The 20,432-nt window shown below is 45.1% G+C and overlaps 1 protein-coding gene across 1 annotated transcript in view; it reads right to left on the minus strand.

Annotated features, from left to right (window-relative positions):
* The window catches only part of LRRC63 (leucine rich repeat containing 63), a 358,867-nt gene that overhangs the window by 51,475 nt on the left and 286,960 nt on the right, over window positions 1-20,432 (minus strand). Inside the window, exon 9 of the mRNA XM_069205393.1 lies at window positions 7,732-7,868. Within this exon, the coding sequence (XP_069061494.1) occupies window positions 7,732-7,868 (137 nt within the window). The remainder of the gene's footprint in view (window positions 1-7,731; window positions 7,869-20,432) is intronic.

The raw sequence follows: 20,432 nt of genomic DNA on the forward strand, positions 1-20,432 counted from the left end.
AGTGCTCCCTCATTCCGGCACTTAATAATTCTCATCCTCACTGTTTCTGAGGGAACCGACAAGCAGCTGCATTGCTGTTTTGGAGAGCTGGTGGAGGTACAGGCTGATGCTTTTGCCTGGGGGTGGGCTCCCTCATCTACTGGGCTCTTAGTTGAAAGGCCAAAATGACATGAGAGATACTGATACCAGATGGGCTCAGAGATATTAATCATGGGGGGAGGGGGGGGTGTTGCAGAGCTTAGGCTGTTTATAAGCCTCCAAAACTGCACTTGCTGATTTGTCTTTGATGCGTGCAGGAGTTTTACTGCTAGCTCGGCTGCCTTTTCTCTTTGATGCGTCCATAGGTGGCCTCTATCGGCCAGTCTGGAGGTAGATACAAGCGCTCTCAGAGACTCATTTCTGGGTTCTTTCTGAAGACGGCGAAGGGAGGAATTTAAGTTCCGTTTAAGTGTCTTTGTATACTTTCTGGATGAAGGGCTTTGTAAGCTGTGGTGTCTTGTTCCTTGAAACTGCTGCTGGTACGATGTCAGAAGCACTTCTACAAACCCGTCCCAGGCTGTTTGTGACATTTGCACAGGGTCTGCGAAAATCAATTTAAGGGACCATCTTCGCTTGGCTGTCTCTGCCAGCGCAGGAGTGGTCTTGGGGGACCACTTAATTCGCCTCCCGTTAGTTATATATGTGGCTCGCTGCAACGTGTCTGAAGTTTCATGATGTTCAATTGGGTGGGTAAAATGCAGCTCTTGCGGTAAATGGTCGCTCTCCCCTTTCTGCTTGTTACCTGAAATTTCAAAATTCGTCCGAACAAGGGATAGGGATAAAATTGTATAGTCTATTATCAATTGTGTCTTTTGATAAAAAAAATTAAATGAGGAGGGTTGATCCGTACTGTAGCGGCCGTTGGCAGAACGGAGTCCCATTGCTTCAAGATCTTTTATGAGTTGTTTCCCTAGTTTGTCCCCCTTGCAAGTTCCAGGTAGAACTTGGTCAGGTATCTGCCAGAGAAAATTCTGCGCTGAATTGTCTTTGTAAGAAAGCTCAGATCCCAGTAGGTTCATGTTGAAATCACCGCTTAGGATCAATTGGGAGCACGGAACGTTATTGACCCGTTCTTCAATATTCTCTTTCAACAGATGTGCAGCTTCTAGTTTGAAAGTTTTTCCAAGTGTTCATTAGGGCTAGATAGAGGGTGGAGGAGCCTTGTGCCACAGTAAGAAGAACTGTCAACAGATTTCTGCACGTGACTGGGGATGTGTGGTGGTGCCCCTTCATTGTTGAACTGTGATATGTGATGAGTCCACCACTCAAGCGCCCAAAACGAGCCCTCCCTGTTGCCGGGACATGATAACTCACAAATCCTGCGATTGTAGGTGGGGATTCTGTCTAAGTCTCTTGCAACATTATTATCTGGAATGACGTTAGATAGTTGAGTAGGCACTTGTCCTCCAATTTGTCCAGTAGCCCATTGTTATTCCAGGAACATATTGCAAAATTAGGCTTGTCGTCTTCGTTGCTGGTATTTGAGCTGTCTCATCATGATTGCCTTGATCCTGTGCTCAGTGTGCTAGGTAACCAGCTCCAGTCGTTAGAGAAGGATAATGCCCCAGAGCGGGGCAGAGGTGCTGTACTAGGCCGTGCCGTGAGAGTTCCTTGAATTCCTTGAGGTCTTGTTGGAAGCACTGGGTGATGGTTGAGACCCTCTACCACCCTGTCGATTTAATAGAGGATGTGGATAAGCAGGGTGTATTGCGGGGGTTATATGTATCCCCCAGCTCCTAAAAGTAGTACCTACTCCAAGCACTTGCTCTGCTACCTCAGCCGAGGTCCAGGTCACTTAATTCGTCTGGCATGGCAAGGGTGGAATAAATGCCACCAAGACCATATACGCCGAGGTAAGATTTGGGGTTTCGGGAAGCTCTCCTAACAACCAATGTTCCCGCAGTTCAGGAGGTCAAATGTGCCTCTTGATCGATGTTCCGGGTGCAGCAAAGGTACTGTAGAGCTTGGATCACTGATGTGCAGGATCAAGGGAGGGGCTACTTGCGACTGGAGCGTAATAGGGCTAGTCCTACTTTGAGGTCTGGTAGCCTCAAAAGTTGTTGGCACTGTCGATGTGAAGTCGCTCTCCTGCGCCCTCTTTCTAAGCCTTTCTTGACTTACTAAGTTCTGGGGCAGTTGGACCTGGCAAGATCTTTTGTCAAAGTCTGCTGTAACAATAAGAGGTGTATTTAACGAAGTGCGTTTGTCAGTGCATTTGACGTTTCCCGGAGAGATAGTCCAGGACATGCCTCATTTGGCAATGGTGTTACTACTAGAATCACCAACGGAGGTGCCTTCTCGAGATTGGCTTGATGAGGAGGTGGGGCTGGGACGGGTCGCCGGTTTGAGAGCGCTAGATGACCCACCCTTAGTTCCAATGAAGGTGTATGTAATTTAATCTGAAGCCCTAGAGGGGAGCAGGATGATATTTTGGGACCCCCTGCCTGGCTGCCGAAGAAGGAAGTGATATTCTTCTTATTGGGTGCTCTTAGCCTGTGCTTCCTCCCTTTCGGTTGGTATTTCTTCCGGAGTGGGGGTGGCGAGTGATCTTTGGCTGGGGTGCCAATTGTGGCAGGAGGAAAAGGGGCCCCAAGGCTGGGAGGAGGCCCCATGTTCTGGCTCCCAGGGAGGCTGCTTGGTGAGTCTAGGTTTTGCAAGGAAGTCCCAGGGAGGTGTGCTGCTTGATTGTTCGCTGACGTTCGATGTCCATGCGTCTGAGAGCAACCTCCTCATTTTGAGCCAGTGCTCTTTTCAAGTCCTCAAAGACACTGCTTAAAGCTCCTGGTAAAGAACTTAGTTTATCCAAGATTGAAGAGCATGTACAAAGACAGGCAGGTAACCAGGAATATGCAGAGTTCTGGGCTCTGACTATCAAATTATTGAGATCTGCAATTTTAGAGTCAATACCTGAAGTGAAGACTGCTAATGTATTTAGCAAATTAATTTGAGTGTCCATGTTGGTGGACTGAAGGTTTAAGGCTTCAGCAGTAAGCTGAAGGGTGCTCTGGATGATGTTCAAGACTGTTAGTATGTCTGGAGCTGTGACAATCTCAAAAGGCGTATCGGCCCCCAATTGGGGCCTAGTGTTAACGCAAGTCCCTGCAGATGAATGCGGGGTGGAGCAAGATTGACTCTGCCCCAAGGCGCCATCTCCATCTCCGTATACTGCCACCATTGCCTCACATTCCAGAGAGGTAAGTGATGACGGATTCTGCTGCAAACAGCTTGCTGATTTATCCCGGGGAGCAGAGCTGCCAAGGGGTAGATCGAGGCAGGGTCCATCCATTGGGTGCTTTGGGTGCTTTAATGAGTCCTGGCCCAATTTTGGGTCTGCTTGCACTGTGCTGGGGAGACTGTCACAGGCTTTTGGTAGATAGTTTGGGTTTAAGCCTGGTGAGTCCAATGGGCATGACTGAACTAGGCTGGTGTGCTGTGATGGCTGCCTTGGTGGCAATGGCAGCAGAGAGGGGGGAGGAAAAATGGCTAGAGTCCTCTAAGTTAAGTTTGTCTGTGCAGCCGTTGCAGCTGGCAATTTCTTCTGCGGATGGTAGGGGAAAGCCTAGTTCTCTGGGAGTGCATTTTGGAACTGCAACTCTCTCGCTCTCTTGTTTGCCTTCTAGACTCCTGCTACACTCTTGCTGCACACTTACTGCACTCTTGTTACACCTTAGGTCTTGACACAGGGTGATTATAGATGGTAGCTTGGTTCTCGGCAACCTCTTTTTTTCCTTGGTGTATGCCCTGAGGAGGGGCTTGGGATAATGATGCAGGATGATGGTGCAGGTCGTCAGCAGGGGGAAGGTGATTGAAGAGGATGAGCTACGAGCGGGTCTCACCGGAGTCTCACAGGCCGCTTCCGTGAGAACCCCGTGGCGCACATTCAGCAGTGACCTGCTACGGCCACCGCCCTTGTAGACCTCCTTGCGATACAGCAGCGTTTTCCTAGGAATCTTCCAGGGCCAGAGCAGGACAGAGCAAAGAGAAGAGTGACGAGGAGAGGAACTAGGACCACCAGGAGCTAGTGGGGGCTAGCGAAGATCAGTAGGAGCAGGAGCGGAAGGACGGGGTGGACCCGGGGGCAGACGAAGCCAGCAGATGGCAGCTGGAGAACAGTGGCAGCAGCAGTGAGGGGGGCGACTGGGTGGGGTGGGCAGGAGTGGGAGCGGGGGTGCAAGAACCGGGGCCGGGAAGGGCAGAGTCGACAGCAGAGATGAGGCAAGGAGGGAGAGAAGGTAGAAGGTAAGCAGCGCAAATGGGGATGCATTACAAAAAGAAAAATGAAAAGTTTTCTTTTTGTTTTTTAAGAGTAGGGGATCACTGCCTACTCAAAAATGTTAGCACCCTCATTCACAAACGGAAGGGGTTCCAAACCCCTTCCCGTTTGTGAATGGCTTACCACCAACTTGAAGTTGGTAGTAACTGCAAATGTTTTGTGACCATACCAGCACAACTCGCTATTAGGAATGGATGCCATTGGCACTCTCCTTCCTAATACCAAATCACTACCCATTTTGTGGTACTGTAATAGATTACTGAATCGCAAAACATGCTTTTTGTACATTCAAAAATGCTTTTTTCTGTTCTCAAACGGCCTGATTCTGCAAATTGGGCCGTTTGCAAACTGAAAAAAGCTTAGTATATCTGGCACCTAATAACTAAAACACTGCGTTTTCAATAGTTTTTAGGAAGTCAGTTTATCTGTCAGCGACTAGAAGAAGAATCAATATTTAGAAATTATCTAGAACTGTTTTTGACTTACAAAATTGTGGGACTTCAGTTGCTGGTTGAGTCTCTGACATTCCCAGAGGTAATTAACTTATCGGCCAAATGGGAAATAAACAAATGAAATGTCTTGATGGGAGCCCGTCCATTTAGACCCCAATATAAGAAGGATGTCAAAGCCAATGTAAATGCCACAGCATTAGAAAATTATAGTTCAGAGATCTCCAACCGTTTCTGTAATAAGAGCTAATTATGTTCAATGGAATTCATAACAAGCTACTGATGTTATTTGTGTGATAATAGTGACCACATCAGACAAGATGGCTACTCTAAACATATCACCAGCAGTGATCACCTTGGTTCATCTGGCAAGGTTGGCAGCATTATTCTAAAAAAGGCTTTATTACTTGGAATGCTTTAACACAGCTTTGCCAAGGTTCTCAGGTCCATGAATGATTTCCTGCTCCAGTACAAGTTATTTCTCTGAATTCTGCTGCATATATCCATTAAAAAACAGGACCACAAGTCCCAGGATTCAAAGTAAAAAACCTGGACTGGGGCTGCACACCACGCATGTACATGGGAAACTTGGCAGCTATGTCAACATTGTATATACATGACAGCCATAACTGCAATGACCCTAATAATCAAGTTACTAATTCCTTTCAGTTTATCACTCAAATATCAGTTTAAATATATTTTGGAAATCCATCTTTTTTTTTCCAATCATCAGCTTATGAGTTATGAAAATACGCACATTTTTGTCAAGAATATACATGTTTTAATTTTAGGAAGCATATATTTCAACCAACCAAAAGCTTTTATTTTAGTAGGCTGGTCTTGACACAGGACAACTTCTTACAGGTGGCTGGAGAGCTACCAGTAGCATGTGAGCTACTCGTTGGAGAAGCCTGATATAGTGACACTGACTTCAGAATAGGGTGCTGTATGCAGATGATCGGGGTGAATCATTCCAAAGTATAACATGTATATGGCATGAGCTGCTACCACTGACTAAAAATCTAACTTTGGTATCCATGACTAAGAGCAGTAGCCGACAACACAATGCTTCCTACAAGCAAATTCATACTGAAATGAAAATATGAATGACTCTGAGGATTTAGTCAATGGCAGGGGAATTCTCTTTGCCCCCAGCGTCTCAATCCAGGTCTCAGGTGGTGATATCAATTGATTACAGGTTTGCAAAGGAAAGTAGGTATTGAATTAAAAAAATATGGTCATCCATGACTATCTCCAGAAGGCTGTCCTTCTGCCTTTTTAAATCAGAAACATGGGGTGCCTGCAGGTAACACAGAGCAATTTGGCACCATGTTTAGATATATTAATGGTGTAGGAAATTCTACCTTCTCTCCACATCTGTCTGTAGCTTCAACCAGAAAATGGGACTCAGTAATGCAGAAGGGTGAAACTGAGAGATAATTATTAGTAGGTGGAAAACAGATGGGTTATAGACCACTGTAGTTCAGAAAGGAAAAAAAGGCTCCAAGTGGAGCCTGCCCATATATGGGTCGTGACTGATCAAGAGAAAGGCCATGATCCTGCAAACGGAAATCAGGGTGTAATCAGAAATAGGTTAATAGACGAAGCAAGACCCTGATGTAAAGCTTAGTGTTAATTCAGCTTTAGGGGCAAAACCCATGTTAGGCGTTTCTGCGTTTATGCTAAGGGCATATGTTGTGCCTTTTGCACATGAGCTATAGTCACATGTTGCTAATTGCAAATATCCCCTTTGCCCATGTGCATATTGTTTAACGCAGGTGTCTCCAACCTTTTATGTGTTTTCTGTTCAATAAAACTCATTGAGAGCTACTAATATTATTAGTGACCAGTAGTGGCCGGCCACCATCTGGAACATTATTATCAGTGATCATCACCTCAGGTCATCAGGTGTGGCTGCCAGCAGTAAAAAATGCTTTGCCAATATGGAATGCCTCTACATGGGTAACCCATAAGAGTTATAGCAGCAATGCATCTGGCACAAGGCAATAACATTTGTAAAACGTCTCCACAGTGCCACATAATGTATCACTCAAATATCATCAGACTTAAATATATTTTGGAAAAGCAGTACATTTTTTTTCGAATATCAGCTTATGAGTTATGAAAATAAAAATATTTTCATCTCAAATATACACTCTTAATTTTGGCATACATAGGGTAATTCAGCCAAGCAATAGCGTATAAATTATTGGGTTAGACTGCACACAGGAGAGCTACTTACGGGTAGCTGGAGTGCTACCAATAGTTCACGAGCTACTCGTTGGAGAAGCCTGCAACCATGTGCAGGAAACATAGCCACCTTAAGTGTTAACCCTACCACCAAAACTGGTGTGGGAGAATGCCAGGGTATTCCTTCATCATTCTGTTTAGTGCAATCGTGTATTAACTTTTGGTTTCCCAAACATTTCAACCTCCTACAAGTTACTTTTACAACTTTTACCAACGGTCTCTGCTCCATGAACGTTGTGTGTGTGTACATGTGCGGGTGTATGGTGTTTCTCTGTGTGAATGAACTATGCAAAAAAAATATCAATTTAATTTGCCTCTACTTGTTTGCAATTATTTTCTAAAGACTAACCAAACCACTAGCGCCCTCCCACACAACCACACCTATTTTGTTCATCTACTTAAAACATAGCCATATGTAAAAGAATATAGATGTTGGACGATTTTTTTCAACTGCAAACTATAGTGATTTTCCCTAGGCAGCAGCGTGTGAATGAAAAGAAAAATGCACAGCTGAACATGTTTTCCCCATTTCTTGCACTCTCATGAAACAGATTTCACACGACGACATTGAAAATAACTTCTCAAGTATTAGAACGTTTATGAATAAATAGTTGAACAATCTCTTCTCTTCGGATCAGTGCCCAGGTTGAACAAAACAGATGTTAGAGAATTGTTTGAAGCTATGAATCCGTCTAGGACAAAGGGAACATGCAGCTTTACCCTGGCGGTAGAGATGACAGCAAGCAAAAGGACATGACCAGGTACTTGAGTTTCCTGAGCCTCTGGACGTCCGGCGGGATCTCTTTGATCGGGTTGTTTCTTAGCTTCAGTACTTCGAGGTTTTCAAGATCATAGATCTAGAACATAGAACAAAATGAATCACAGCTGGGCAGAGATGAAACTGTCACAGGCAAAGCCATTCTTTCAACTGCCGCCGCTAAAGAGAGCAGGGGATGTATGATGCTCTTTAATATTTATTTCACTAAGGGTATATTTTGATGCTGTCTAAATGACTACAGCATATAGAACGCCGTAGGTTCAAGGCATTTTTTGCACCTTACCCTTGGGCACGAACGAAGGAATCATCGAGGTTTTAGTAGGTTTACGAAAGGGAAATTTTCGTCGGTGTCGCATTACTGCAAGTTAAGCTAGGAAGGATCTGCAAATGTGTGCGAGTCTGTATGTGTGGGCGTGCGTGGGGGAAGTGCTGCCAAGGGTATCAACTCAGGGTACCAATACCCCTTCTACATCACTCTTGCCCCAGTGAGCCGATGTAGTAATAGCATGACAATACTTTCACTGCTGGGTGACCTGAGGGATGCTCAGACCATACAACAGCCGTAAGGAAGTGGCACAAAATTCTCTTATAACTACATGCCCAAGATTACTATATGATTCAATACCTCAGGAAATCAGGTTTTCCAGTCGTAATCTTTCCCTTTTTCAAATGCCTATTTTTAGTTGTGATAGCCCAATAGGTTAAATTAACAGAAAACAAGAATATGAGTCCCACTCCCAGAATGCACATATTTCATGACAGTCAATAATGGAGGTAAAGTGTCCATGTGAAAAGATGCTATATATATGATAACCCTGTGCATACATAATTTGCTGGTGTGCAGAAATAAGGGTTCTCTCCAATGTGTGGGGAACGGAAATGCTGAAATATTAAATGTTTCTGTCAACAAAAATAACACCTTTAGTCTTTAGCTAGCATGTTTGAAATCTGTTGTTAATGAATCACCTGTCGCTATGAAATCTCCTGATTACCAGTCTACTTGAAAAGTGCCACCCTTCAGACCATGAGACAGTTTGCCCCAAGGCCATGGACCTCACCGTCAGCACCCCAATAACCCATTACAGCTGCTTGGAGTGAGCCATCCCCAGAGACAACACCTTCGTATAAGACATTCTCTATGCCAGCTGACTACCTTCCCTGCTGGCAAGCAAGCACCGATCTACTGACTATTGCCTGAAATCCTGCCATCCCTCTCTAAGGCAGCCCCATGCCATCAAGTGGCCTTCTATGCTGTCTCTGAGCTTCACAATTTTGCATTTTTAAAGCATATTTGGAAACTACTTAGTCAATCAAATATAATGGACACATTTGACCAGAGCACTTTCAATAGTTTCGCCTTTGGCAAAAATAGTAATCAAGGTAGTTTTTCATATTCTGTTTTTTTGTCCTCGTGGTTCATGCATTCTTGTTACTGTTATCGATTTAGTAAGGGCAACACACTCTGCTAATTGGAAGTTCACTAATGAGCTATCTATTGTTGATTCTGGGCAGTATTTTTCTGCTATCTCCCTTTCACCTGATAAATAGTGCGTAGATATTGTTGGGGCTGAGGCTCATGCTGCTTCTGAGCCTGGACTTAAGTGGGCTTATGTTGAAGATTATGTCGATGACCTGCTGAAGATGAGGGAGCCCACGGCAGACATGTGCAGGTAGCTGATTTGAGGGCTGTTCACCAGCACATTCTGGTACATTTCTTGCTGCCGTGGGGAGGCACCGGAGGACTTCTCTGCACAGTTGTGTTCCCAGTGGTCTGAGCGCCTACCAGCATACAAGTCTGTCTGCAATATCTTGAATAAAGAGTGGAGAGACACTTATAGGGGAACAACAGCAGAGGTCTGAAGCTGAAGTCCCTCTATCGTGAATGTAGGTACTTGGTTGGCAGTAGCTCACTTCGATATGTTACTTTGGCATCCATTATAAACTCGCACATGGAAACTGTCTTTGATGACCAGGCTCTTTGACCTACAGCTTTAGGTGGAGTATCCCCAGGAGTAAATTTCTACGAGCTAAATCTAATTGCAGCTCGGAGGAAAGCTATGTCATAACAAGAGGTGATATGATTCAGAGATTTAGATTGAGAGGATATCCAAATAAGATGCTTAAACAAGTCTTGGAGAGGGCAGATAAAGTGAGTAGGGAAACGTTTATGTACAGGTCGAAACAAGACAAGAGGACAGGACTAGTCTTTTTGGTATAGGTAATTGGTATAGGCTGGCATGTAATCAAGGAGTACAGAGGTGCTTGACGACTGTTCCTAACAAGACTGGTGAATCCATGCAATGCCGGTTCTCTGAGGATGATTAGCAAATGATATCCTTTATAGGCCATAAAGCCTTAAGGGTGGCTAACTTCAAGAGAATGTTGTTCTTATCTCGGTGGACGGCATTTTGTACCCCTGCGGCCCTCCACAGAATGTTTCCCTCTTCAGAGGATCGGTGGTTTTGGTGCAAGCAGAAGGGCCCTGGTGCGTGGCTTCAGATTTTTTACTCCTGCCCAAAAATGGCGCCCTTTTGGCATTATCTTTCTCCAGCCTTGAGCCAGGCCCTGGGAGTAGGCATAAAGTGTGAACCATCGCTGTTTCTTTTTAGTTTTATTAGACAAACATAAGGCTATCAAGTGAGTAAACCCACACAAATGTGTCTGTCAATTGCACTTTCTGTGGCCCGTTCACTGATTCTACAACTCTGGCATTCAGAACAGGTTCCATTAGACAAAGACTGGTTAACAAAATGTCCAAAAAAGAAGGTTTGAGGAGGCATATGCTAAAAGAGTGTGAACCTAAGGAGATTTCAGTCATGGCAATATTTGGATGTTTTGTAAATCGTAGGGACGGTGCTGTATTAATTATCTGGACTACAGGAGTGTCATAGTTGTTTACGTAACCACTTGTCCACTTTAGCACATGTTCACTTTCATTCTACTGTGAGATTTTAGGATCTAGAGTATTCGGTCTACGTTTTTTTCCAGACACCACCACTTTAGTATTGGTCTATCTAGTGTCATAGTTTGGACTCTTGCTCTAGGAAAGACAGCTGGTTTACGGATGACAGTACTTATGTTTGTAGGCAACTATGCCTATCCTACAACAAGTCGACACTGTCGTCCCAATCCTTCCGGCTCACTAGCAGCACCTCACCAAAAACCCAAATAGTAAAAGGTGATTTGTGGCAGCCTTTACGCATGGACTCAAGAGTATGACATCTCAGGGAGTGTCGTGGTTGAACGGAGATTACCCCTTTCTCACAGATATATCATGTCTCAACCAAACACAGGCAATCACGAAGATGCAGTAAAGTTTTAAATAGTTTTTATTTAACACAACTGCAATCTGCGATAAGTTGCATGGGCTGCAATGATTAGAATAACGAACAGTGCAAGAAACAGAATTGTAAAGACAAGAGTCATTATTACAAAGACCCCCACCATCTTGCAATAACATGAAAAGACAAAGTGTGTAGTATGTCCTAATACCCTATCATGATAGGCCTAACCTCCTACCTAAAGGAGAGCTGGGTATGTTAAACCTAGTCTGCCAATACCATGTCCATGAGAGGAGCGCCCAACCCTCGTTACCTTGGAATGAGGTCTCTATCTCAGACTCCGTAAGGACACGAAGACTGGGTCAGCATCAAGACGACGTGCAGCATCGATATCAGCGATGGGGGCGATGCCCTCTGGTCGGAATCCCTCTGATTATCTGTCTAAAGTGTGATGTATTTATACAGATCTACTTGGACCCCTGACGTAGGTGTGTTCCCAAACAATAGATACCAGGCATGCTTGGGGTGGCAATTAATATAAACAATTCCCTTGAAAGCATGGAGAGGGAAAGTCCGTAAGTGTGAACACCTACAGTTTGTTTGTCTTTGTCACTTGATCTTGACGCCTTAACGTGGTGGCACTGATAATGCAAATCATAACAAGTGGCCTAGCTATAAACAAGGCAGCAATCTTAGAAAAATTAAATCATTAAATGGGCTAAGACAGAGCAAGCTAAGTAGGTTAAAAGTCACTAGGTGACGGGGGCACGAGTTTGCAAGCCAAAGGCTAAGCTAACTCCTGTTATCCCATTAAAACAAACTAGGATTCACTACACTAGCATTCGTACTTGTTTATGTAAGCACTAGCCCACTTTAGCACTCATTCACATTCAATCAACTTTGGGATTTTAAGATCTGGAGTTTCAGCGCATTATCTGTATGGTCAATGTTACTGCATTCCAGGAATTTGGTCAAAAACTTTAATGCAAGCTGTATTGTTCTTATTGTCAAAATATGATGCACTGATGAAGCACTCATGAAGTTTTTTAAAAGCTTGACTTGGGTAACAGGATGTTTTAAGCTATTCTTATTTTGTGTTTTATATGTTGTTTATCATCTCTGCTCAATAAAAATATTTTAAAAAAGGGGAAAGGAAAAGAAAAAGAAACCATTTGTTTTATATCTAAGTACACTAAACAGGCAGGGAGATTAAAGAGAATCTTATGTAGGCAGTTGGAGTGGGTGTTATGAGAGGAAGCTTTATAAGAGGTCAACAGTGAAAATCCAACATCCAGCCATAATTTTCAAAAGGAACACATCAATCAAAGATAGGCTGGTGCATAGTTTTTTGACCCCTAAAAGCACTGGTTGGTTGAGACCCCGAACAGGTTTCCAAAGATGCAGAGAGAACTCAAATTATTTCGAATTAAAAAGACGTGCAGGACAAATAAATGTATTACTTGTAAAACTGATCATGCAACATTTGTCCTCACTTGCTCTGTGGTAAATAAAATATTGGGAGTATCCCCTTCCCTGATAAGAAAAGTATACTTGAATATTTTGAGGGCTATCACCCTCACCAATTTTGACACAAGCTAAAGTACAGCCCACCATTTTAATTTGGTTAATTGGGGGGATTGGAGAATAATGAGGTACTTTGGATAAAAAAAAATTCTAGCTATTGCAACAAGAACTTTCAATTCTATTACGGACACGGATGCGGGGATTATGCTTCCCTTTCTTTAACTACTGAAAACACAGCAGCCAATAAAACAAAATTCAGAAATATAAGCTACATTTCCCATGAGCCCTTGAGCCCATCCTCCATACTGTTCCACCAATCATGTTCCCTTAATCCATATATAGTGACTTGGAACCTCAGTCCTTCCTCTTTCTTTTCAAAATCAAAACAGCTTCAACCATATAAGAATGACCTGTTCTCAATGTGGAACCAGGAACCAACTTGATCTGGAGACCAACCCAAGCACTCAAAATTCAAACTTCAGGAAAAAACCTGAACCTCTGTTCCGTGTTGTAGCTCCAGCAGTTTCAGCCAGCTGTGCCAAGAAATCGTTTACACCAGTTTGGAATCTGTGCCCATGAAAAATAAAAAATTCAATTGTAACATCCCACCTCTAGCAGGGAAAAGCCTCCAGCTGTAAAAACGTGGAAGGTGAGAGTTTAGGCATGACACAAAGAAATTCACCACCTCTGTGCCCCATAATTGATCCAGAGCCCTGAAGATGCAAGGGTAAAGTCTCCAATCAGTGCAATAGTGAAGGGACCGAGAGTTGTGCTTAACTTGTAAATAAAAAGGTGCCGGTGCCCAAAGCCCTCCTCTTAAAAATGAGGCTGCTGCAATTAAATGTGCAAGCATGGAATACTGAGGCAGCGTAATGCTGAAGCCAGCTTGTGCCTCTTTAATCCACTTACAGCCAACTCCCTGCTCCTTAAGTCACTCCTGCAGCTTTTTGCTTTCTCCCTTTGTGATGCTTTTTCGTTTTTCTCTTACTCCGTCTTTCCCATATGTGTCTTTTGCTTGCATTAAATGCTTGAGGGCAAAAAACATAAGTGCCGGCCCTCAAAAATAAGTGCTGATGCTCCGCACCGGAAACAACAAGCACAAATTAAGCACTGCACCCAACCAGGAATATACTCGGCTGTCACTGCAGTTTGGTGCTCTAGGCAATAATGTCAGATGTCCTTGGCAATATCCGCCAGAAGACATGAGCGTGTACCCCTCAACTTGATGATGTACCGTACAGCCGGAATATTGTCCATCCGAAGCAGGATGCAACATTTCACCTTGTGAGGGGATAGAGGGCCTCATTCTGAGGCCGGCGGGCGGCGGTCGAGAGACCGCGGAGGCCATTCTGGCTTTCCCGCTGGGCTGGCGGGCGACCGCCAGAAGGCCGCCCGCCAGCCCAGCGGGAAACCCCTTCCCACGAGGAAGCCGGCTCCGAATGGAGCCGGCGGAGTGGGAAGGGTGCGACGGGTGCAGTAGCACCCGTCACGAATTTCAGTGTCTGCTAAGCAGACACTGAAATTCAAAGTGGGGCCCTCTTACGGGGGCCCCTACAGTGCCCATGCCATTGGCATGGGCACTGCAGGGGCCCCCAGGGGCCCCACGGCACCCCTCACCGCCAGGAACAGGATGGCAGTGAGGGGGTCGGAATCCCCCATGGCGGCGCAGCAAGCTGCGCCGCCATGGGGGATTCCTCAGGGCAGCGGAAAACCGGCGGGACACCGCCGGTTTTCCTGTTCTGACCGCGGCCATACCGCCGCGGTCAGAATGCCCTGCGGAGCACCGCCAGCCTGTTGGCGGTGCTCCCGCCGACCCCGGCCCCGGCGGTCCTTGACCGCCGGGGTCGGAATGACCCCCAGAGTCTTCACCACAAAAGATCTCGCTAGGAGTCTGAGACAGTTGATGTGAAGTTGAAGCTCCTCCAGAGAACATCTGCCTCCCATTGCCATGGGCCACATCTCGCACCCCAGCCCCATCTGCTAGCATCCAACTCTATGATCACTTCGGGAACCGAGGCAAAAACTGCCTTGCCATTCCAGGTGTCCATATGAGCCAGTCACCAGGAGATCTCCACTCTGGCTTCCTGTAACCGGGTTATGTCCTCTGCATCTAACCTTGGGTTAGATGCTGAATTTTGAGTTGTTGGAGGGTTCGATAATAGAGAGGCCCCAGAAAAATGGCCTGAATGGAAGATGCAAGAAGGACCACCAGCCTGGCCAAAAGACGTCAGAGCGCACCTCAATTCCTTCTTTATTGAAAGTATCTTCGGAATAGGTCATTTGAACTGTGCTAATACCAAGTCCACCTGGAAAACCAAAAACTCTACATTCTCGGATGGGATCAGCAGAGATTTCTCATTGTTGATTATGAACCCCGAGCCTTGAAGGAGCTGGGCCGCCCAGGAGAGGTGGATGAGAACCGTGTTGCGCTGCTCGGCCATAATGAGAATGTCATCTATGTAGGTGATCAATCACATACCTTTCACCCTAAGGCACTGTATGATAGCATGCAAATGTTTGGTGAAACACCAAAGGGCAGAGGAAAGACCTTGGCTTAGTTGGCCCCTTGTGGAAGCCCAAAGGGACCAGTGCCGCAGATGCACTGTATCTGAGTTAGCCATCCTGTCTAAAGCTTGCTGCAGTGGTTGGCTATTCTCAGATGATTTTATCTCCAAGGGGAGGGAGGATTACCTGAGCCTGTGCCAAATTCCCTTGTGCCATAGTTGACCATAGGCTGAGTGAAAGGACAGAGGGCTCTAATTAAACCCTTGTTTACCAAGTCCTGCATGCAGACTTCCAATGCCACCAGAGAAAATGCTCCAGGGGAGTTGAATTAGTGTGGAGGTTGACAGAGGAGAGTGGCCAACCTCAAACAGGTGAAGTAAGGCAATAACAACCACCTGGGCCAGCAATCCAAAAAGGAGTGAGCCATATGAGCCCTTAGGGCAGAGCCCTAATCCATTTAGACTGCCCTGGTGGGCATAGGGGGAAGAGAGGCATCTTTGTAGTGCTGGTACACCACAGAGGAATGGGTTGCCATGCATGCAAAGATAAAACTTGAGCGTGTTAGTAGCACACATGCATGTCATTTGAAATAGGAAGAAAACAGGGTCCTCTGTAATTGAGCGGCATGCTGACTCCGGGTTCCTCTCTCCACGCCAGCCAAACAATGAAGAGGGATCGCGATCCCACTTGAAACTCTGAGGGAAAACTGTTGTAAATCACGTAATCCCTGCAATAGGTGAGCAATGATGAACACTCCATGGGCCAATAATAGGAAAATCCTGTAACAATATGACAGAAATACGAGCAGTACAGAAAAACACTAATCTGATGCTGTGCAGCACTAAGGAAAGAAGAAGGACCGAGGTGCCAAGGCATTATAAATGGACTAAGGGGACATGATTGGTGGAACAATATGGAGGATGGGCATTAGGGTTCAAGGGAAACGTGGTTTGTATTTCCGTATATTTTTTTATTGGCTGCTGTGCTTTCAATAGTTAAAGAAAGAGAAACATAATCCGAAGCCTCTGGTCCTGCCAAAGAATTAACTGTGTACCTGGAAATCCAAGGGGAGGTGAGACAGTGTTATCTTTATGCAGACTGGAGTCAAAATAGGCAGGATGTGTATCCCCAATTCTGATGAACCTCAATGAGGAGCAATCTGTACATTTATAAAACTGCTCAGGTGATTTGTGTGAGCCTCCCATTTGTTTGAAAAGAGTGTTTTGTTAAAAATGTAAATATGGACGATTTTAATCGGGGTGAGGAGTTGGCCTAACTTTGAAGGGCTGACTAATGAAATTTATGTAACTGATTTATTATTTATGCTTTTTTCTTAGATGTTGGACATACACTGGCATTATGAAAATGAAGAGGGCATTGATAGTTGATCCTGCGCATACTATATAAGGATGAGTTACAAAATTGTGATTAGAGTAGATATACACTGCAAAATATCAAGTAACTTGTATGCAGGATTTACTACTTCAGCCAAAAATAATTCTAATTTTTATGAATTGTTATGGCCACTAGCATGGGCGGCTCCTCCGCTAAAGCCGTGAAGCATCGCCCCACTGGATAGTGGGGAAAGGAAAAATAAAATGATAATAACGCTAAGTTATAATCATTTTAATTTTCCTGGGAAAAGGGGGGGACTGGGCTGGAGGGAGGGGGGCCGGAGGAGGGCTATGTGCACTGCAAAGTGCGCATTTCTGTTTGGCTGGCCGTGTTGATCCGGCCAAACAGACATGCGCACTTTGCATGTTCTCTAATCAGCTGTATTGCACAGCCGAGTGGAGAACATGCCCAGACTCGCACTCCCAGTCTGATGGATGAAGCAGGCCGCTCAGACAAATCACGACGCTGCTGTCATGCTGGTGACAGCCGCATCGTGATTGGCTGGGAACCTTTGTGCAGCCTGGAAGAAAACGAGGAAGGAGGGGAGACAAACAAGTGTCCCCCACAGGTAAGAGTTTTCTTTCCCTTTTTTTTATCCACCCCGACCACTGCCCCGCCTAGCCTCCCCACCCCCGCCCGCCCACCCCCATTGAGTGGCAGCCGCCACTGGTCACTAGTGCCTGTAAATATATGAGGTCTGATGTCTCCCTGTAATTGAAAAACAAAACTGGAATGCAATGATTAATGATTACACTGGTAGTTATATTAATCCCAGGTGTTGCTATGCACTGTTACAAGGAGCAAAATAAGTCAATTGGTATAGTGAATAAAGAGACAATATGTAATCAAGGCATTGTTATGTTCAATTTTGGTTCCATTCACTTCAATATGTATATATTTAGGTGTTTTCACAAAGAGGGAGTGCAAAGTCTATTTTTACTGTTTGTTACTTCTAGCCTATATAAACACATTTGCACTTGTCCTGCAGCCAATCCGTTATAACACTCAAACCCGCGCCACGTATGGCCGTTGCCCGTGCGCAGTGGGGGTTGGCCACAGGACCTGTCTCTGTGAGTGGGTGCGTGAGTGTTTGAATGGGTCTGAAAGTGGCTGTGTGAGTCCATGAGTGGGCCTGAGTGGATACATGAGTGTCTGAGTGGGTGTGTGAGTGGGCACATGAGTCTCTGTGTGCATGTATGAGTAAATTAATTAGTGTATGAAAGAGTCTGAATTAAAACATTTTTTTTTTATTATTCGTGCATATTCGAGAATATTCATGAATATTGTGCATGTAGAAGAAAATTCATTTTAAATCCATATTCTGACCTTCAAACACCCCTATTTCAGACCCCTACGGTCAGGGTACCTCCACCCTGACCCCATATGCTACTTTTTATTTTGTTTTTCAGGCCAGGGGACCATAACCCTGGACCTTAAAATGGCAGCCCCAACTTTCTGTCCACGTTGTGGCCACCCAATTACTGTGCTTCTGTTCGCGTCTGCATTCCCGAATATTTGCGACTCTACATATACAGATTTCGATTTTCATTAATTTATCGTAAACTACTGAACGGATTTACACCAAACAACGTAAAGCCCCTTCTGCGGACCAAAAGAACAAGTTACTTACCTTCGGTAACGCTTTTTCTGGTGGATACACTGACTATCTGTGGATTCCTCACCTTATGAATTCGATCCTTGCACCAGCATCCGACGGAAAGTCTTCTTCCTAGCTGTCTACGTCGACGAGGACGTCATAATGGCACGGCTCCGCGTGACTCCGTCTGACGTCAACGTGCCAATAAGAGGTCCTCGTCGGCGTACTAACGTCAGTTTCACCACATTTTTTCGTGCTCTTAAAGCAAATAGATGTAAACCATGAAAATTGATAAATAATATAGAAAGATATACGCACACAAAAACCTTGACTATTTAAACTATCCATTCTTATTAAGAGTTGAAACACATGAATATACAAAAATAAACAAAGAAATATAAATATATAAGCGCATTCATATACATACAAATATATATATATATATAAAAATATAAGAATAAATATTAATCTAAATACTGCAAGATAAGAGTGTAACCAGGCAGGCAACAGGGAGGCGGGAGGGACCGTGAGGAATCCACAGGTAGTCAGTGTATCCACCAGAAAAAGCGTTACCGAAGGTAAGTAACTTGTTCTTCTGATGGATACAACTACCTGTGGATTCCTCACCTTATGAATAGAGTCCCAAGCAGTACCGCACTCGGTGGTGGGTGCCCGCCTGATTACACCAAGAAATCTTGCAATACTGAGCGAGCAAAGTGACTGTCCCTCCTCATCTCAGAATCTAAACAGTAATGTTTTACGAAAGTATGGAGGGACGCCCAAGTTGCCGCCTTACATATATCTATCAATGGAACTGCCCTCGCCAAAGCCGAGGATGCAGATTTAGCCCTAGTAGAGTGGGCCCTGATACCTTCAGGATGGACCTTTTTTGCCAAAGAGTAACAGATCTTGATACACAAGATGACCCACCTGGAGAGTGTCCTTTTCTGTACAGCTCTACCCTTTTGCTGACCAGTATATCCAACAAACAGTTGCTCATCCAAACGAAAGTCTTTAGTTCTTTTGAAATAAAAACTCAGGGCTCTCTTAGGGTCCAACCTATGGAGCCTCTCTTCTTCTTTAGACGGGTGGGGAGGAGGGTAAAAAGCAGGAAGAGTGATATTCTGCCCTATATGAAAAGGGGTGACAACTTTCGGTAGAAAAGCAGCCCTGGTTTTTAGAACCACTTTATCAGGGAAGAACATAGTGAAAGGGGGCTTAACGGAAAGTGCCTGAAGCTCTCCAATCCTCCTGGCAGAAGTAATTGCGATCAAGAAAACAGTCTTGAAGGCTAAATATCTCAATGGACATGAATGCATGGGCTCGAAAGGCGAACCCATTAAGAATGTTAAAACAAGATTTAAGTCCCACTGAGGCATGTGAAAAGGAGTAGGAGGAAAGCTATTCACCAAACCCTTAAGGAACCTATGTACAATGGGAGACTTGAATAAAGACGGCTGATCCGGAAGGCAAAGAAACACCGACAGAGCTGCCAAATAACCCTTAACTGTAGCAATAGCACAGCCTTTCTTCGCCAAACTGAGAACAAACAAAAGTACATCTGAAAGATGGGCCTTTAAAGGATCTTTTCGGTTCTCTCCACACCACAGCACAAATTTTGCCCACCTTCCCGCATAAATAGATTTAGTGGAGTGTCGCCTGGACGATAGTATAACATCCACTACATCCCGTGGGAGAGAAAAAGAACTCAGGTTGCCCCGTTCAATCTCCAGGCATGAAGGTGCAGGCTCTGGAGGTGGGGGTGTAAAACCTGCCCCTGTGATTGAGAGAAGAGATCTGCCCTGAGCGGGAAACGGAGCAGAGGGCACTGAGAGAGTTGAAGAAGGTCTGTATACCATACCCTTCTCGCCCAGTCCGGTGCCACCAATATGATTTGGGCCCGGTCCTGACGAACCTTCCTCAAAACCCGAGGAATCAAGGGTATGGGGGGAAACGCGTAAAGCAACTAGCCGCTCCAGGACATCTGAAACGCGTCCCCAATGCCCCTTGCATCGGAAACTGGAGGCTGCCGAATAACGGGCAATGCGCGTTCTCCCGAGTGGCAAATAAATCAACCTGAGGAGTACCCCACATCCCGAAGATGTGGAGGACTAGATCTGGATGGAGACGCCACTCGTGATCTAATGAGAAGTGACGGCTGAGAACATCCGCACGTACATTCAACACTCTGGCCAAATGATTTGCCATCAAGCAAATCTGATCCTGAGCTCAGGACCAGAGTCGTAGGGCTTCCCGGCAAAGCAGAAACGACCCCACTCCTCCCTGCTTGTTTATATACCACATCGCGGTAGTGTTTTCCGTCAGGATCTGAACTGACTAA

The sequence above is a fragment of the Pleurodeles waltl genome, chromosome 8 (assembly GCF_031143425.1).
Source record: "Pleurodeles waltl isolate 20211129_DDA chromosome 8, aPleWal1.hap1.20221129, whole genome shotgun sequence".
In the NCBI taxonomy this organism is placed as follows: domain Eukaryota; kingdom Metazoa; phylum Chordata; class Amphibia; order Caudata; family Salamandridae; genus Pleurodeles; species Pleurodeles waltl.